We start from the raw sequence: 18,969 nt of genomic DNA on the forward strand, positions 1-18,969 counted from the left end.
TTAAGTAGCCTATCATTTTAATAATTATGGCATTCTACAAAAGCGTCAGACATTCGAAAACAAGGGACATTTGATTTGAATGATTTCAGGGTCAGAATCATTTTAGCCTCCGGTGATTATCACATGCATATCTAAAGGAGGTAATTGCTGTTTGATTTTAATTTAAGCTCTAACAGCAACTTCTGATGTGATTACACAAAAAGAATAATTTACCTTACTATGAGAACTCGTATGCAGTTTCACCCCGGCACAATAAACAACTGAGTTCATCTTTCTTTAATTAGAAAAATACGAGTTTATTTTTACAAAGGTTAAGGCCATTGCCAGAGCGGAGAATTGAGGGCTCAGATTTGTGTACTGTATGATTGTCATTGGTTTATGATTGTATCCTTTTATTTACTTCCTGATAACCCAGGAGCTTGAGTGCTATACGTAAGACTTCATTGTCCCCATAATAAAAATCTCCAACCATGAGCAACATATAAAAGAGAGTGACATTGAGTTAGAGATAACATTAGTGTATAGGTGAGTTTCTCTAAGACTGTAAAGTTTGTTTAATACAAGAACAACATGCTGCTTTCAAATAGGGCAAAATACACAAATCGATTGAACACATTTTGGTTCCAAATGAATCCTTATTGTGTGATTTTGAGAGGAAAATTACAATTGACTGATAAATAAAAAGGTGAATATTGGTTGACCCCAGTATGAATGTTGTAAAATATGAATAAGGTCGCTGTAAATAGTTTGGGAAATGTTATAATATCAAATACGGTTTGTTTGAATTAAATAAATGAGATGGCACATTCCTTATGAGCTATGTTTGGGTCAGAGCCATGAAATACTATGGAAAAACAGAACAATGTAAAGTCTTAATAATTCTTAAAATATTTGCAACAATATTACAAAAATAAAGCCCAATCTCTACAAACCACTTAAAAAACCCAGATGTATTTGATTGATGTTCTGTTACCGAGCCATTTTAATATCCCATATGTTTTTATTTCTAAGTTACTAACCCACAACTTTTATACTCTATCTGACCTTTGAGATGCTCTCGCTCAAGCTGGGCGACCTCTGTCTGCGGGTGGTGGTCGTAGCCATGGTGGTGGTGGTCTCCATGATTGTGGTGGACATATCGGACACTGCCAGCGGGGTGGCGGAGGTGATGTCGGTGGTCAAAACAGAGAACGAGTCCCCGACCAGACGCAGGTTCCCCTCCGCCTGAACACTGGGGTCGTTCTCTGCTGCCAGCTTGAGCACCTGGAGACCGTTGTAGTAGAGCCCTGAAATCTGACCCTGGAAGGGCCGATCCTTGTCGTGACCGCCAATTTTAATGGCTGCCTGGCTGTTAAAGATGGTCAACTGTCTCCCTGAAGTTACACAGACATAGAGAGAGCAAGAGGTGGAAAAAAAAAAAGGAAGAGAATAGTGGAGCAGACATACAGAAGTCACACGGGAGAGCTTGCATAGGAACATCATTTGAACCAGGTGGGCTTTTGTGATTATAACATCATACTTAGTCATCTATTTAAAACGTAATTAGACGCTAACTTTAAAGGGGGAAGGTTAGGTATTAGCAAGGTTATTATTTAGACTTTACACATGCAGGTTACAATCAGAGGAGGGTTATATGTTCAGGCTCTTATTTAAGTGTTTTGATTGGACGGAGACATGTTGAATTATCACGATGTAAGCAGACGGTCTGTGGGTGTGGTAGAAAGAAATGTATGTTATATTGCTGAATCATTGTAAATTCATCTGTTGGATAACTCCAAAATGCCAACGACATCCAAAAGATTGGTAAACACCTGGGATATGCTTTTTGGGAACCGATTCTGGCTGGTTTTGTTGGATTTAAGAGAGAGACAACCAATAAGGCGCCCCTCTGCACAACCTTTTTCTAATGGCAGCTTGGGTATAAGCAGCATGTGGTGAGAGGGTTTAACAAGCTCACTCTGTGTACTCTATTTCCAGGTTTCAGTACTAATAAATACATTTATCTAAGACAACAGAAGGTTTTTTCATTCATCACTAGAGGAGAAAGAGCAGATGTTTTTTCCAGGATATTTATTTATCACTCAGCTCCAGAACAGATGGTGCTAGGATGCAAGTGTTATGGCTTCTTTCTGAAGAGATGGGCATTATTAACATGGTAATGTTGCTATACTTTAGACTGTAAAGCTTAATGACAATAAAAGACATCCCTCCCTTACACTGACTTCATCAGCCATTAGGCCATTGATGCATGCTGTGCTCTGGGCGCCATGATTGTTTCACCTCCTGAAAGGGCCCAATGATATCTAATCTAACAGCAGGACTGTCGGCAGCCTCCCTGATAAGCAGTGTTACATCAGAGGAGGAGGAGGGCTCCAGTAATGGGCCCCTCTCTGGAGAATACTTATTAGCAAAGTTATTGGCTACAAACAGTGATCGACTTTAACAGCCTGTCAGGGCCTGTTTTGTCGCGGCAAAAAAGAAAACATCAGCTTGGGAGTCTGATGTGGTTTGTGGCGGTACAAGATAAGGTAATACAAGGTTGCAGGGAACACGAAAGGGGAAATAAACTAATTTGGTGAGATAACATCCAGGAGTTTTTTTTCTTTTTAAATGTTCAGTTTAGTAGGAACGAGACTATGGTGTCACATGTTAGATTCAATGGTGTTCATTGGAGTCTTTCACCCACAAAATGATAATTTGTTTTTCAATTATTCATCCCGTGTAGCCTTGAATTTGTGAAAAAACGTGGTTTTACTTGGATGCCTCCAGGGTGACAAACAGGTCTGAATGCATTGAAGGGAAATGGAGGACCCGTTTACGAACTCTCACAAAATCGCAATCAAATCCAATTCTCATTTATCCAGAAATGCAAGAAAATACATGTTCTTTCAAAACGTTAAGGTAACACGGGGTAAGTTATTGATATACAAATAGTCATTTTGTGCGTAATGTTTTAGTTCCATGTAAATGTTACACAGCATATTAATGATATTTTATGTATAGCAATTACACACAGTATCTAATTACACATTAAGAGGGACGATAGAGGGTTAGACAAGGGTTATGTTTTTTTAGGTATTCGGTTTAAATCTTTGTTAAGGTGCAGCTTATCCACAAGGTTAAGGATGACAAAGAATAAATGGCAATTATGCCATTCCCCTTCACTATGACATTCATTTTGAAGTCCACTTAAAGCTATATTGTGGTAATCATAATCAACAGGCAATAGAGAGTCAAATTAAAATGGATGTTTACATCTGGGTCACTTGTCACCCTTGTCTTCTGGCACTGCACCTCTCATGGGGAAGAGTTATTTAGTATTTATTTCAGGGATTAATTATTCATCAGTTTATTTTTTACCTTTATCGAGTAGCCACTCGTCAACTACCCGACCAAGTCTGTATGGGATTCTTTGTCTAGCAATAGCCAGTCGTTCATTATCAAAGTGTCCTTCAAAGAATTTGGAGAGACAGATTAAAGGTTAAAGTCTGCAAGCTGAAAGATCACATGGTTAGAAACAGAGTTATAATGGCTAACAGGTTTAACAAGTTATCAATTTTAACCCAGCTGTGAGTTAAAAGAAACTTGTGCTTTACTTAGTGTTATCTAGTTATTACGAGTAGCAGAGGTTGTATTAATTAGAGTTTAGGCTATTTATAATGTGCTGCCCTAGTTAGAGTTATTTAGTTATTTTTTAAGCAATGCATGATTCCAATTGCAGTCAAATTTAAAATGATTTTAGGTACTGTATAAAAAAGAAGAAGTTATTGCAGGTAAGAAAGCATTAAGAAAAGCAGCCACTTCAACAAATACAATCATGAAAACAGTTCAGCATTTAAACAGTGATACACATTCTGTAGTTGCAGCCAACAATACATTCACAATTGACTGCAGTCATTACAGAGGGCTGAAGTCTCACCCCACTCCTATTCCACAATGTACTTTCTTGATATACTGCGTTACATACAATGGGAGTAGTAGTGGTTTAATTCTGAACCAGATTTTCAGACTAAATAAACAAGTGGGTAAACAGTAAGCTCCATCACCAAAACCTATTTCTATTGATCTATTAAATGCCAAACTACATTGTGGAATCAGGGCTAATAGGACTTCCCCTCTCTATATACCACATGCAAACACAGAAGAGTAATTCATCGCAAACAAACGTAGACAGGAAATATACTGTTTGATTCAAAGTATAAGAATTGCCCAGTGTATACTAATTCCATAAATACATTTCATTCAGTCTTGTGTTGATTTAGAAGAAGTCCTGTCAATCATCAGCCACACTGTTATGACTTTACTGTTGTTGACACTATTTATAAACTACCACAAGTGTAGGGTACCAAATCCATGTGGAGTAGGTTTTCTAAAAGCATGTTTAATTCACGTGTTCTGTATGAATATGTAAATGAACTGATACAAACGAACAAAGAGCAGTTTGAAGTCAGCCATGTTGTTGGACAATAAATGAATAAAAAGGATTAGGATTACAGTTGAAAACGGAAAGGGATGCAGAGTAAATAAACGGTGCATGGAAATTGAATTGAAGCTTACGAGAAATGCAAGCAGAGTTTTTTGCATTTTTGCCTCACACAAAGGTCGTTACTTGGTTTCCGTGTGAAGGCAAAAATAGTTATAAATCCTTGTACACTTAAAGAAACGTGACGTCACGAAAAACACAGCTTCAGAGCAGTTCCTGTGACAATTACAAAGTCTTTTCTGTGCAGGCCTAGAATCCACAAAGGCCTCACAAGCATTTTGGAAACTTGCCCAAGAGGTTATATGTACACTTCACTAAATTACTACTATTACTCTATTTTATACCCATTGCACAATTTCTGGATTCAGATGCCATGTGCTTGTGTGCTTTAAGCACCAGCTGGAGGCAGAAGGGACTCGGTTTCCTCCCGCTCCACCAGCTGGAGCACCTGTTCTAAACAAGGTTAATTGGTTGATTGGTTCAGAGCAGGTTAAAGCACAGCCGGTCGTGATCACATTATGAACTTTGGGTTTTTTGGTCTATGCGTATATGTTTGGTATGAGTGTATCAAAATGGATGAGCTTTAAACTTTTTGTACGGGGAAAAAAATCTGTGTGAAAGGTGCATCCTATCTTCTCCATTTTGTTTGTTTGCCTTTGTGCCTGTGCAGATATAATCCACATTGAATATGCAATGCCATGAAGGTATTTGGATTTTCCAAAAACACTAAACCAGAATAAAATGTGTATATAATATAATTTTGGAGTATGGATATGGAGTAAGTTATTTATCCTCAGGCAGAGTTACTTTAATTATGTACATATTTATGTATAGCATAGTATTTTATGTTATACCATCTGATTAAAATGTAAAACACATATCCATCATTTTAGAGCTGAGCCTTTTATCTGGCAGAAGACAGTATAAATTCAGCTAAATCCATCAATATGTTTATGCAAAACAGACGTTATGGTAAGGTCACCTTGTTGGTGTTTACAAGTGGCCAGATGAATATGGATTTAAGCATGTTCTCAAGAGAATTGTAAATGTCAACAATTTATCAGCTGAACCGACAGCATCCACCCGGGTTAGTTAACACTGCCTCTATAGACCTGGAACAGGCTAATAGATCAACCAAAAAAGATAGATATTAATTTAGATTTACATAGTAATTGAACAGAAAAATGTTTTGTGCTACCCATGGATATCTTTTATGTACTCACACAGACATACTGCTTCACTTACTTTTCTGATCTGCTACTTTTTTTCCCAAGTATCTGGCAGACTGGCTTCAAAAACGACAGCGGCTAATGAAAATTATTTCATTGCCAAGCATATACAAGGGAGCTTGAAGCAAATGTATCAATTTCAGCTTATTACATTGTTTGCGCAATATGGTTATGTCCAGTTGTATGTGTGTTGCAATTTAATAGAGAGCTCACAGAGTGATGAAATAACTAGATGGGAGAGCTGAATTAAAATGAGCCACTGGGTAAATTGCCAATCTTTTTTTCTCAAACAGTACATTTCAAAAGTGGTCATTCAAGGATTTATGTTCGAGAGGCAGACGTGCAATCCTCTCTCGTTAATCCAGACGCTCCATGCCAACTCTGTATGTATCGTATAACCACATAGTGAGGCCAATCAGTCTTACCTGGTGGATATCGCTCAATAACCGGATTGCTGTCCACCTGGAGGGTAGCATTGCCTCCGCTGCGTGTGAAGCGCACTACATGGTACTTGCCGTCATTTACAATGACAGCAGGCTCATCGATGGTGATGTCATCTGTCCCCACGTTGAAGATGACACCAATTTTCCCTTCATCCTGCAGGTAAAAAACAAAGAATGACACGTATTTCACATTTGTATTCACTCCAAACGTGCAGCCTATAGAGTTTCCGTCGGTTTCAGGGTTGTGGAGCCAGAGACCTTGTTTAAAAGCGTATCTTTTGTGACATGGACAGCATGTTTAGTTCTCTCTTCAGGGTTCAGTATCGTTCCCCCTCAGCGGGCAGCTCAGGTTTCCTGATGTGGATCTCTCCTGACAGAATCCTTCTGCTTCTCTTTTGGTTGACCAACTTTTCTTCCTGCAGCGTCTCCCTGCTCCTGCCATCCTTCTTTAAAGATCAAAGCTGCTTCTCAAGCAAGCCTTTGGGTGGCACTTATAAGAAACGTGATAAAAGCTGCATGTGGGGGTGTCAGTGCCTGTCTGAACTTTGTTCATCAGCCGCCTTGCAGTGTTTCTAAAATGCAACACCAGGTCAGAGTGCTAAATGTGTGGAGACATGTGTGTGTGTGAGCAACAGAGGAGCACAGAGAAGCACACACACTCTGCTCACTAAGCTGTGCTATATGGCCTGAACTGTTGTTGTTCATATCCTGATAAGAATATATATCAGAACAGAGCATGTTTTCATATTAGTCCATATTAAATAACTACATAGTAATGCCTATTGTTGTTCATTCTTGTTTGATTTCAATTATTGTTATACTATAGTTCCAGCTATACAATGACTATTAAGATATCAGTTTGATTTAAGCAGAATAATTGGGTGTAGGCACGCAGCTAAAAAAATAAAGCTTAACGTTTACATTATGCAAATCCTCTTCAAAGTTGAAATAATAACCATATGCGGATAGAACCCTGTCCTACTTGCTATTATCAATTAAGAAATCATAATTGAGAATCACGATATCTCAATATAGAACCTCTTAACAATATGATTGTACTGTAAGGCAATAAATTAACATTTTTGAATTATCACCGAGCCCTCTACAAACCAGTGGACTGATATAGCTTTTTGTACTACGATGAAACACCGAAAAAAAAAAATCCTACAATGAAGAGAGCTCATTAATCACTACAGTATGACCCGGAACATGACAGCCTGAAGGTTAAGTGTGACAATAAAAGTCGACAAACCAAATTACAATGTAATTCATTGGCACTCATTACACAAGTGGTCAAGTGGTTATGCAACGAGTGCCTGTGTCACAATATGTCTTAAATGCAGGATCGTGTGCACATAATTAGAAAGTCATTAAAATAACACAATATTAATAATAGGCCATGTAGCTTCCCTGATATCCTTCAGCTGTTTAGTTTCAAGGGCCAAGAGTGTGCAGGTTTTATTTAAACAGCCTCTCCTCCCACAGCTGGTTGCACTATATCACATTTTCAACAAGAGAGGCGAGAAGAAGTAAACATAGAAATAGGTTGTTTATTGAAATGAAATACTGCATACTGAGGGGCCTGCATGGCACAGGGTGGAGACAATATTTACAGCCCATATGGATATTAAAAATCTCCCACACATTTATAATAATATGACAGATTGTTCCTTTCTCTCTGGATTTGAATACTGCATTACTCATTGAAAGACCGAAACATTTCTTTCTGTAATGTTGGCTGCTATTGTGTGAAGTAAAACCTGTCTCGGAGCTTTTCTCTCAACTGCTAATTATATGTTAAATCCTTCCGGAAACCTTTTCAATTTGAAATAATTATTCATGCTGACAAAGTTGGTGTGAGGTACAGAAGTCTGAAGAGACCTTGAACGTCCTATTAGTAACGTCACTTCAATCTTGAGAAATGTTCAACTTATTTCACATTAAGGAGCTCTATCTCTAAATAAAGAGCTTCATTTTGGAGGTCAGTAACAGGTCGATGGCTCTTTCAATTGTCTTCCTGCCATCACTTGAAGGTTGTTAGGAACCAAGAAGGAAGCAAATGTGTTTATGACTCATCAACTACAGCTGGATAATCTAACTCACACCAGTCGAAAGGAAGATGAAACCCCTTCATGACAAATGTTTGCCCACTCACAGTTACTCACATTGACACTTGAGTTAATTACAGTCAGCTTTAGGGAGAATCAGCAGGGTCTCAAGTCGTATCTTATCATAACAAATGTATGGTGAAAAAACCATTATAACCTTTTCTTACTGTATAATCCCTATCATCTGTAAGACATCTCTCTTATATTCCTGTCTTTAATCACTCTTCCCAAGAAGCAAACTGATGAGTACTCATTATGAAACTTCAGTGTAGTGCAGTCTCAGGTCGAATTCAGTGCATGTCCTCTGGACCACATTAACATCTCCAGGGTCCAAACCCTCTTTAACAAAGGAGATGCTTCTATTGTGCTTACTTTGCAGCACGATCACAAAACAGCCCCAAAGCACCTTCTGACAGCTGGCAAAGCACCACTGCTGCAGCCCAGTTTTGATAAACAAAAGTTTGGCCTTTCCAGGTCACTTTTTTTCTTAATGCCCATGTGTTTGGGTATCAAGCCAGACAGGCATATATACTCGTGAAAAGCCACGCAGTGTCCCAGCTAGCTGTTTTGAAAGCAGCTCTGACAGAAAATATTTTTTCTTGGAGCATTGTCTGTTTCCATCGGAGCTTCAGAGCGCTCGTTCATTTGAGAGGAAAGGAGGGATTTTTTGTTATACCCACTGTTCGAAATGGTACTTGCGTTGCTATGGTTACGGCAGGCGATGCTGGCGCGGTATTTGATATTTTCCTACTGATATTTCTTTTAACTCTGGCTTTGTAATCAAAAATATGGCGAAACGAAAACAGCCAAGACTCGCAGCTTTTGGATTCACAATCAAAGAAGCGAAGGAGTCTAAAAATGACAACGTGAACGGAACAACTTTTAGTTGGCCGGCTGTAAGCGGCGTTAGGGTCGAGTTTGACAGCTCCACACCGAGGGAGAGGCCTGCCGATGCGGAGCCTGAAGAGGCTTCAACAACGGCCACAGCCGCCGGCGCCACCTGCGCTAGCGAACCTTTCCTGACGATGCCCTTTTAACTGGACACAGAAAAGATGGAGTGGAATGAAAGGTATCCATGGCTTTTAAAAAAAAAAAAAAATTTAAATGTGGAAGTGAGATTTGCAAAGAGGCAAAAAGTATATTGATCTCCCTGCCGCTCGCAAAAAAAATCCACCTCAGTGCACCTTTCACAAGAATGGATTCAGGGAAAAGTCAGCAGTGATCGGCAGAATAACCTGCGGAAAAAGACTTCTTAGCACCAAGAGCCAGGCACACGAAAAAGCGATCGAGATTTCGGAGATGAGAATGTTGATCTAATGCAGGAAACATCAGGTGTGCCTATATGATTGCCAAACAAATAAATACATAGGGCTCCCCCGAAAGCAAATGGGTAATTCGAAAACTGGTTCTATGAACTAGTGAACTAGTTTCTTATAAGCACACATTTGATGAGTTGTCTTTTTATTAGTCCCTAAATAGAACTTTGCAATGCCTTGTTCTGCATGACTCATGAACAACTACAAGGCCATTAGGAAAGGCTTTCCTCAAGAATGTTCAAATTACTTGAGTATTAATAGTAAGGTTGTTCAATATTAATTATGTTCTTTGTATGATTTGCTCAGTGGGGGAGTTATGAGTTGGTAGAACCAAATCAACAGCAGATGATATTTGTTCAGTTATTACATTTGTTCAAGGTGTAACCCATCACTGAAGAGAATGATGTGTTTTTTTCAGTTTGTGTCTGGAAAAGGAAACGTCTTTGGAATAGGGAGCCTGTGTAAATTATGTCAAATAAGTGAATTAGTTATGAGCAAGATCTAACTTTTTAATGGGAAACATATTCTTAGCTACAAAGAATTATTTTATTAGTGCTTTATAATGAATAGCCAAAATGCTATATCCATGCTAATAGGCAACTAGTTAACAGTGAATGTGTCCCTTAATATAGTTACATTTTTAAATGAGATGTTAAAAAGAAAGCAATATATGACATATACAATTCTTCTATGATGGGTTACATTTTTAAAAGCACAGAGTGGAAAGATCATGATTCTTTAAATAAGATAAGCTTTCTATCGCACAGTGTTAGCAGCCAACTGTCAGTCTCTGCATGCGACATGTTAACTCGTCTCTTTACTATACAGGAACATTTTCCTTAGAAGCACATACTGTAGGGAGCTTGCATATAAAATGGTGGCACCGCAATTAAGGATATTATCATTCCTACTCCAACATAATGAAGGACTATTCATCACGCTAAGCATAGCATAACATAAAAGGAAATATTGTGAATTGCTTTTGAATCCTGAGCGGGGAAACAAGCGCCTATTCCTTTCTTTTTAAAGCAGATTACTGAATGGAAATGACAGATCGTTATAAATAGTGAAACAAAACTTCAAACTGCTCCATGTAATATAGTGCGCGTTGTTTTCTAATTCCTTTGAACAGTTGTACATTTCCCAAACGATCAAAGCCCCCTATTTTCTCTGAAATGAGTTCTCTCTGAAAAAACGTATGACTGTAAAATATATTTCAGCTGAGGGAAAAGCTGCCATCAAAAAAAGCAACTTTCTTTTATAGTTATACTATTTAGTAAGCCCAGCACACAGTCTTGTGGCTGAATTATGTATCATACATTTAAAGTGAGGAATCCAAATGTTTGGGAATGCATACAGAAAGCAGGTTGAGCTCTGCCCTCCGGAAATATATATTATAGCATATTCATTGCTCTTTGATCAAGCATTTTCATTCTAACATAGCACGGGAAATGTATTAAGAAAGGGGCCTTATTATTAAGCTCATTTTCAGGTTGATATTTGAATGTAGTGTCTCTACTGTGATACGCTTACATGCTTTAATGTTCAAAAAGCTCTTTATTGTTCTCATACTGCCTGTGCTGCAGCACCTCTGTCTGAAACCAGAGCCCAGTCTGCTCTGATTGGCTGGCTCTGTTGTGATTGATAAACACGCTACAGTTAAGGAAAATCCCCAAAAGCCTAATAGGGCCCCTTTAATTCCACGTCAGTCTGTGTAACTTCATCGACTGTAGTTTGAAGCTCTGCTGCGTAACGTTGCTTTGTCTAGTTGTCATCATTTTGCACAACGAATCCTTTGTTTCTGATTCTGATTTGTACTCATTACAAACAGGACCAATTGCATCTCCTTTGTTCACTCACATGAATGTGGTTTGTTTTTTATGCACAAAGCAATTGGTCTTCAAAGCCATTCACGCAGTTACAGTGTCAATTAACCATGTGACGATTTTCATGCAGCAATCTTCTGTTCACATAAGTGACGCTTGTTCCTTTTGCTGTTTGGATGACGCATTATAAGCACTGAGAATCAGGTGCTATTTGCACCAGTAAAGGCGTTATCATTTCCTAAACGATCTCTCTGGTGCAAGACTAAGGTGACGTTTCATCTCACTCGCTGTAATAGTCAGCTCTACTCAACGTGAATCATTTAACGCCTTCCATGCAATAATGCAAGCTAAAGTGCTTCACAGAGCAAGATTTAAAGAGTACAGATAACAATAAAAAAGAACAATAACATGTCTCACCATCCAGAGCATTTTGAACAAAATGTAAGTGTGCTCGGATTAATACCAGGCGTTGTTCTGAAGCCTTCATTGCATGGTGGACATAAAGATTGATATCTAAGGAAGATATAGCGCATATTTATTCAAGAAATGAATTCTGTTCTCAGGCACCACATCTGAGAGCCCCAAACCCCTGTAGCACATAAAACTCGTTTATCATTTGCTTCTTTTACTATTTTCAAATCTTCCCTGTGGGCTGGCGTTAATTTGACCGGCGTACGGCTTCTCTCCGTCTTCACCTAGTTTCCACATTCTCGTTCTTCTTCAATAGACAAGCAGAGGGAGGGAACAGACTGATAACATGTAGAATTTAAATCCTGAAGAAAAAGGACAAGGAATGGCAAGCCGGGTCTGTACGAAACAAGACGACGTGATTGGATGAAGCTCAGTTAGACAAACCGAAAAAGACAACCTCCGAAACCTCTGAACTCTGCTGATTGCCCTCCGCTGAGCAGTGATAGGGTGTCAGGGTAAGCAATCTGTCAGGGTGCAAAGACTTGGCAGATGCTGGGTAAAAAAACAAACACGTTTCAGCTAGCTCTGCACGCAGGAAGAAGTCGTTGCATTTACTTGCAACATTTCAAAGCCGGCAAGGTCAGATTTACAGTTTTTAAAACAGGAAATACAATTTAGATGAGACAGTTTGAAAAACCACCAAGGCAAGATATTTGTACCAAACATGTGTAGCATCTGGAAAGTGCAGAAACCAACCTTAGCGTCTCTATGTGGAAGGCCACTTTCTAATTGCAAACTCAATTAACTGAATATTAGTTTGAATCAAAAATATTTACTCGATTGTATTTAAGTGATTAAGATGTCTCCTTTTACTGAAACTGATTGATTATGGAAGTTATTGAGATTAAATGCAGTTTTTTGTTCCATCATCTTTTATTTGTAATACCTTAAATGTGCTAAGTAGATTTGCCCCTCTTTTCCACTTTTAAGAACACTTCAGTGCGGTTTGGAAATAATCTATGAATAGTATCTGCTACTGCTATACGGTTATTATGAAGCTTTCTCTGGGTGGTCTGATAATAAGGGCCCAACTCCAGTGGTTGTGTCCCGTGCTTTGACAACAGGTGTGATTTTAATTATTACACCACACGCAGACGTTTGACAGATCCCCCCGCTGGTCTTCATCACTGCACATCTGTCCTGTGGCTACATGCTAAAAAGGCTGATTTCCCTCTAGAAAACCCTCAGTTGCCGCCAGCTGCTGATGAGTCACTCGCTTTCACCAAAAGACTTCTCTTTGTCTACTGACACACTCTATTGTGTTTCTATCTCGTGGTACAGTAGTCATTTATTTGTTCAATTTGTTCTCAATGCTTGCACTCCATTCATCAGCTATTATAACATGTTTAAGCGTTAGCTAACACTTTGCTGATCCTTCAAGTTAAAACATTCATTTAAAAACAGAGGTTTATTTATTCTCATATTACACAAAATCAAGATGAAGCATCAGCACTCTCCCAGACTTTTATCAACACATCTAGGGGGAGATTATGATTTTTTCCTCATCTAAAAACGGCTTCTGAGCCATCATTTTTTAGCTCTTTTTCAATGTTAGTCACGAGTTGTTTACTTTCAAACTTGGGAATACATTACTCATTGTTGTTGTTGCTCTGACATTATTTCGTTAATCGTTTGGAGAGTGGACTGGTTTCCATAGTTCGACTCAGCTGCCCACTTCACATTGTCCTGATTTCCCTGAGATCTAAGGAGTTTGAGTTTCTCTTGTTGACACTGATTTTTATAATCATTAATATATAAGATGTTTTGTTTGTTGGGTATTCACAGATGTACCCAACAAATTAAAAATAGCACAAAAGGAAGGAACTTAAGTGCTATTACGGGTTTTGGTGCCTCTCAAATATTTATAACAACATTTAGTGAATTGTCTTGTTTATAAATTAGAAATAAACTCACATACAGCAACACATATCAGACAATCTCTCTGTCAAATCATTTCCATCTACCTACATTTGGAAATGTAAGTAGCTTCCTGGTTTTCTAGATTTGTATAAGAGAAAAGGAAAGTGCACAATATTTCTTATTCTTGTATTTTAGAGAGATAGAAAGAAGGATCCCATTACGAAAAGAGAAATGTTTGCTTCAAGCCCCACACTCTGCTTCCCAGACTTACTATGTGCAGCTGAAGATAGTCTCCGAGCCCATGGGTGCTCTCCACTCGCACCAAGATGGCGTCCTTCTGCTGAGTGCTGAAGCCCACGGCTAACCGGTCGGCTCGGGTGCTCGGCCGCTCATTGGGGGCCCAGGTGAAAGTGATGAGAGCCCCCCCTTTCCCAAAAATGTACGTGGTCCCAGCTGGAGAAAAAGACAGAAAAAGAAGAGTGATTTGTTATATATTGTTATTTCTTAAAAGTACCGTGCCTTGTATAAAGATGAGATTCAGATTCAGATTCTCCCCCCCCCCCCCCCCCCCCCTTTCCAACCAAATGCTCTGACACCAACGTTCATTTTTCAAAATCACGCAGCAGGCAGAGAAAAACCAGGAAGGATGATTTATTAAAGAGGTCGGCTTTGCTCTTAAATCAAAGTAAAGTAGCCCAATTTACAAAGTATGATGAAGCTTAACATTCACAGATGAAAATAAATGACCACAGTTTGTATCATGATCCCACATGGCTCTCACTGCAAACACTGAGGATAAAGCTTCGCCTGGCAATGATTTCACAACATAGTAGATATTTCAGGATCTAGATTTAGATGGATTAAAGTTTAGTTTATGTGTTATTGTATTTAGGTTGGGTTGGATGCTCATGCTTATCTAGGATAATACACATGGAACCATTTGAATCATGATTTTAAGGAAAACTTGTATTTTTTATTTATTTAAAAAAGGTCACTCTGAACCGCAGAATACACAAAGGTTAATAAACCTTATTTCAATCATAAAAAGGGTTAGGGAATAATTTGCTTAGGTATTCAACCCAGTTCATCGTTTTCTCTCTTTACTGTCTCCTTTCCCATGGCACAGGTCTACGGCCTTGGGTATTGCTGCTATCTCTCTTAAGGAGGGGCAGCTTGGGCGCATTGTTGTTGCCAGTCTATGACCGAGCACAAGCCGCCATGAGGTAGTTAACAGTTCAGGGACGTAGGTTCCCTGGCGCACATTCTTTCCTATGGACGAGAGCTCCAGTTAGACTCATGGTCATACTTGTCAACCCTCCCGATTTTCGCGGGAGACTACCGATTTCATTGCCCTCTCCCGGGGTCATATTTCTCCCGCATTTCTCCCGATTTCTGGCAAAATCAGATTTACACACGACTGTTTCCACTCGGACTTTAATTGTTTGGTTTCCATGGTAACACGTCTCTTTAGTAGCGCGCGCAACACAAAGTCTGAGAGGGTGAGGCAGATATTCACAGAAAACAGAACAAGAATCGACAACTGCTCACTCCTTTCCTGTAAAATACACGTTCAGCCCACACATATATGCTCCATCAAGGACGGTGCTACAGGCCGCAAGTCAGTGCACTTACAACTACAATAAGCATGTTAATGTTAATCTAACAGCTCCGGCGATCCACTAGCACCCCCCTCCCACCCCCCCCCCCCCCCTCCCCTATTTTGCATTTTTAAATGCTCCCGATTTCTGAGGTCTAAAGGTTGGCAAGTATGCTCAGGGTCCATAATTGTTTAGTCTCACTGATGAAGAATGTTGATTATTACACTCCGAACTAGTTAAAACCTCGAGCTGCAGAAAGAGTTCTTCAGAATTTGGCAACCGCTGTGTCAACTCGTGACACAACACATGTCTTGTCAACTCTCCGACCGTAACTCCAAATAAACCGTCAGTGTTTGCCATCAAAGCTCCAGCTCTCCTCGTGTCTCTCTGAGTCCTGTTTCTAATTGCTTCCAAAGTTTCCCCCCACAAAGTCAGGTCATTGAGCACATCATATTTGAACTATTTCCCAACATAAATAATATGTAATTGACTGTAATTATCCTTCACCTTGTGTCTTCATCATACCATCTGATCTCTTGGTCAAACATAAGTAATTGCCTCATATATCAAGCTATTTTATATTTGAAATGCTTACTTCATGATTGCTTATCCTCATATTTTGACCTTGTAACTTGTTGCTCATTCACACAGATGAGTCATCAATGCAACATCTTGATACAGTTGTATATGGATTAGCGTTGACCGTCCAGTTCACCTCAATATAAAATGTGAAAAGCTCCAACAGCCATTTTTATTGAAATCTGATTTTAATTCATCCACCTGCTCATAGAGTGTCAAGCAGGTTTATGGAAAAGCCATAGTGTCTGCTTTGACTTTTATAATGAGTGTTATTCATCTGCACCCAGAAAGATTTCTGTGTCCTCGAGATAAAAAGGCACTCTGGTGTTAATCTTTAATTCACAAGTCTTGCTGGAATCGCTGACATCCCTTAAAAAAAAAAGGTGCTTAAATCTATTTTCTGATCGGCACGTAAACGAGACACCTTTTTCTTATAATGTGATACGATTTATTCCTATCCCCTCAGTCACGTCGGATTGTGTGATTACATTTGAATTAGTGGAATTATTTCATTTGGGTGAGAGCAGCAAAATCAGAGCTATTATCCATTTTATACGGTGCATGCAAGTTGAAGTCAGGTCAAAACTAAGTTTGCTTTCTGATGGGATGAGTGTTCTTTTAGCGGAGCACTGCGGGGGTTATAGACTGCAAAGAGAGGCGAACTGCTGTCCTCAATAAACGCATCGCCATTATGTTACAGGAGAAACAATTCTGTTTAATAGTGCACTGGACATTTGGGTCATTCTGGGTTTGTTTTAACACCTGAAGCCTAAGTGTTATCAGATTTTTTCTCAACGTCCGAATCACTTAAATGGAGTGCAGAAAAACACTTGAGGGAAAATTGTCACGAAAACTTGAGTACTCTTGAAACTGTTTAATGGCCACATTAACATGGGTTAAACAAACACATGGGTTTGTTATGATGGGATCTAACTGCTTAGCTGGATGCTTCCTTAATGTCCAACACTTCGGACTTACTTTGACTTTGATTCAAATACAAGTCTTTGAGTCAAACCAAAGTATTTCTAACTGAAGTAATCTTAATTCACGCCGGGGATTGGCAGTGACAGTAGTTACATCAATGAGTCTTAAATGAGAGGTTGTATTGGTTTCTTCCTTTCAGTGAATGTTATCTGCATCTGGCATTTTAGTAGTTTGCCCTCATTTCTGCTCCTTGTGTTCAGTATCTCTGTTTGAGAGTATATAGACCTTTATATTTAAAAAAAAAAAAAAAACGTTTTTCGAGATATCGCAACATTTTTCATTTAGCTCAATGTATCCCTGGTCAGTTCGGCTGCTACGGCAACACAGCAACCACAACAATGGAGCGGTTCATCGATTTTACTTTGAGCTTGGCTTGGATATGACATCAGTGCTTGGCAATAGGCACGGGTTTCACATAAGTGAAAGACACCTCAAGAGAACACTCAGAGCGAGGGGACATGCACGTCCCTCTGAGCTGAGTTATTGACAGATTCAAATTTCGCGGATCAATAACTCATGAACATAATGTTGTAAAAATACAAACAACATGACTTTACAATCATAGCAAGGTAGACAACGAGCTACAGAGTCGTTTTTATCAGAACAGTTCGATACGCACCGTCATCCGAGCTAAACATCAATAATTGGTTTTTAATTAAAAAAAATTCTTCTTCTCCATGTCCCCTAGGGGGCTCCGTACCTTTTCGCTTTTAACACCAATGTGCTATGGATATTTGGACCCAAGATCACAGACCAATGCACATCGTAATCATTCTAATAAAACAGCCCTGCATACAATAATACTACCTGTGTGATAATGTATAAATTGTAGCTCTCAAATATCACAAAGTACAACAATCTAAAAACAACATTAAGCTTCACACAGGCTACAATACCACATTTCCTTACACCGTACAACCCTTAATGATTTCTAGTCTTTTTCTTGTGAAACAAACAAAAAAAGCAGGCGAGCCATAATGTGGTCAATCTTCTTATTATGAGACCCAATTTCACACTTAGTCTCATTTCAAATTTCACTGTGCAATAAAGCTTTCAACACACATTTAAATAGTACACTCAGGAGACTCAATCCTCATGAACTTTATATACTCAATTACGGATATGTGAAACCAGGCCTGCTTGATCATTACACACGTTGCATTCTTCAATTTTGAGAAGGAAAATGGTCTCTATTAGAAAAACAGGACAATTTCAGCCGTAGCTTCATGTCGGCCTTTGAAAAGTATTGAACAAAAAAAAAAACACACTAGAAAATCATGTGCAATGTTATTTTAGAAGAATGTAATTCTCAAGTGAACATTTAAGATTAAATTAAGACACAAATGAATGTAAAATCAGAGATAGCTAATCACAATTTTATTTTAATAATGCGTTTTTGCATTAGATATACTGAAAAAACTGAAACGTTGACTTGAATTAAATGGCTAATGTATTATTACAACTAACCTAATATAGGTATGTGAGATATGTTGACATAATACATTTAATTAAAGTCAACATTTCAGTTTTCTCAGTGTAGACATTAACTATTCGATAGCGTTCATTTGATCAAAACAGTTGTATGACTATAGAGGAAGTTTTTTTTTTTTCGAGGATTGAAATACTGTTCATTGTGCAAAATAACAACCTACCTCTAAAAGGTGGCAATAATTGTATACAATACAAATGTATTACAAATAAAAATGTTATGAGATGTTCCTATTGTATGACAAAGCAAACACATCAGCTTTATGCTACCAAATAAGCTTTTATTTGTTGTATTGTCCAATCCACCATTACAGGTTTGGATTTTATATTTTCAGGGAATTCGCTAATTTTATTGTTTTTGAATTGCCTTTATTTAAACAGGCTATTAAAACCAATCTCTGGTTTGCAATGAGTTCTTGATTACAATACATAACACAGCCTAAATTCACATATAGGCTAATATAGTATATCAGAATCAGAATCAGGTTTATTGCCAGGTAGGTTCGCACATACTAGGAATTTTACTTGATGTCATGGTGCACACATAAAATATAAAAAACAAGAAATCTAATATAAAACAAAAA

At 38.5% G+C, this 18,969-nt stretch overlaps 1 protein-coding gene across 5 annotated transcripts in view; it reads right to left on the reverse strand.

Moving 5' to 3' along the window:
- Positions 1–18,969, reverse strand: part of LOC307019088 (neurexin-2-like) — a 144,597-nt gene that overhangs the window by 4,588 nt on the left and 121,040 nt on the right. For all 5 annotated transcript variants that reach the window (XM_079649706.1, XM_079649707.1, XM_079649704.1 and 2 more), the window contains 4 exons: positions 14,008–14,189; positions 6,138–6,309; positions 3,361–3,450; positions 1,045–1,373 (listed from right to left, as the gene is read on the reverse strand). In XM_079649706.1, coding sequence (XP_079505832.1) covers positions 1,045–1,373; positions 3,361–3,450; positions 6,138–6,309; positions 14,008–14,189 — 773 coding nt within the window. The remainder of the gene's footprint in view (positions 1–1,044; positions 1,374–3,360; positions 3,451–6,137; positions 6,310–14,007; positions 14,190–18,969) is intronic.

Source organism: Notothenia rossii (genome assembly GCF_949606895.1).
Source record: "Notothenia rossii genome assembly, chromosome: 9".
NCBI classification, from domain to species: Eukaryota; Metazoa; Chordata; class Actinopteri; order Perciformes; family Nototheniidae; genus Notothenia; species Notothenia rossii.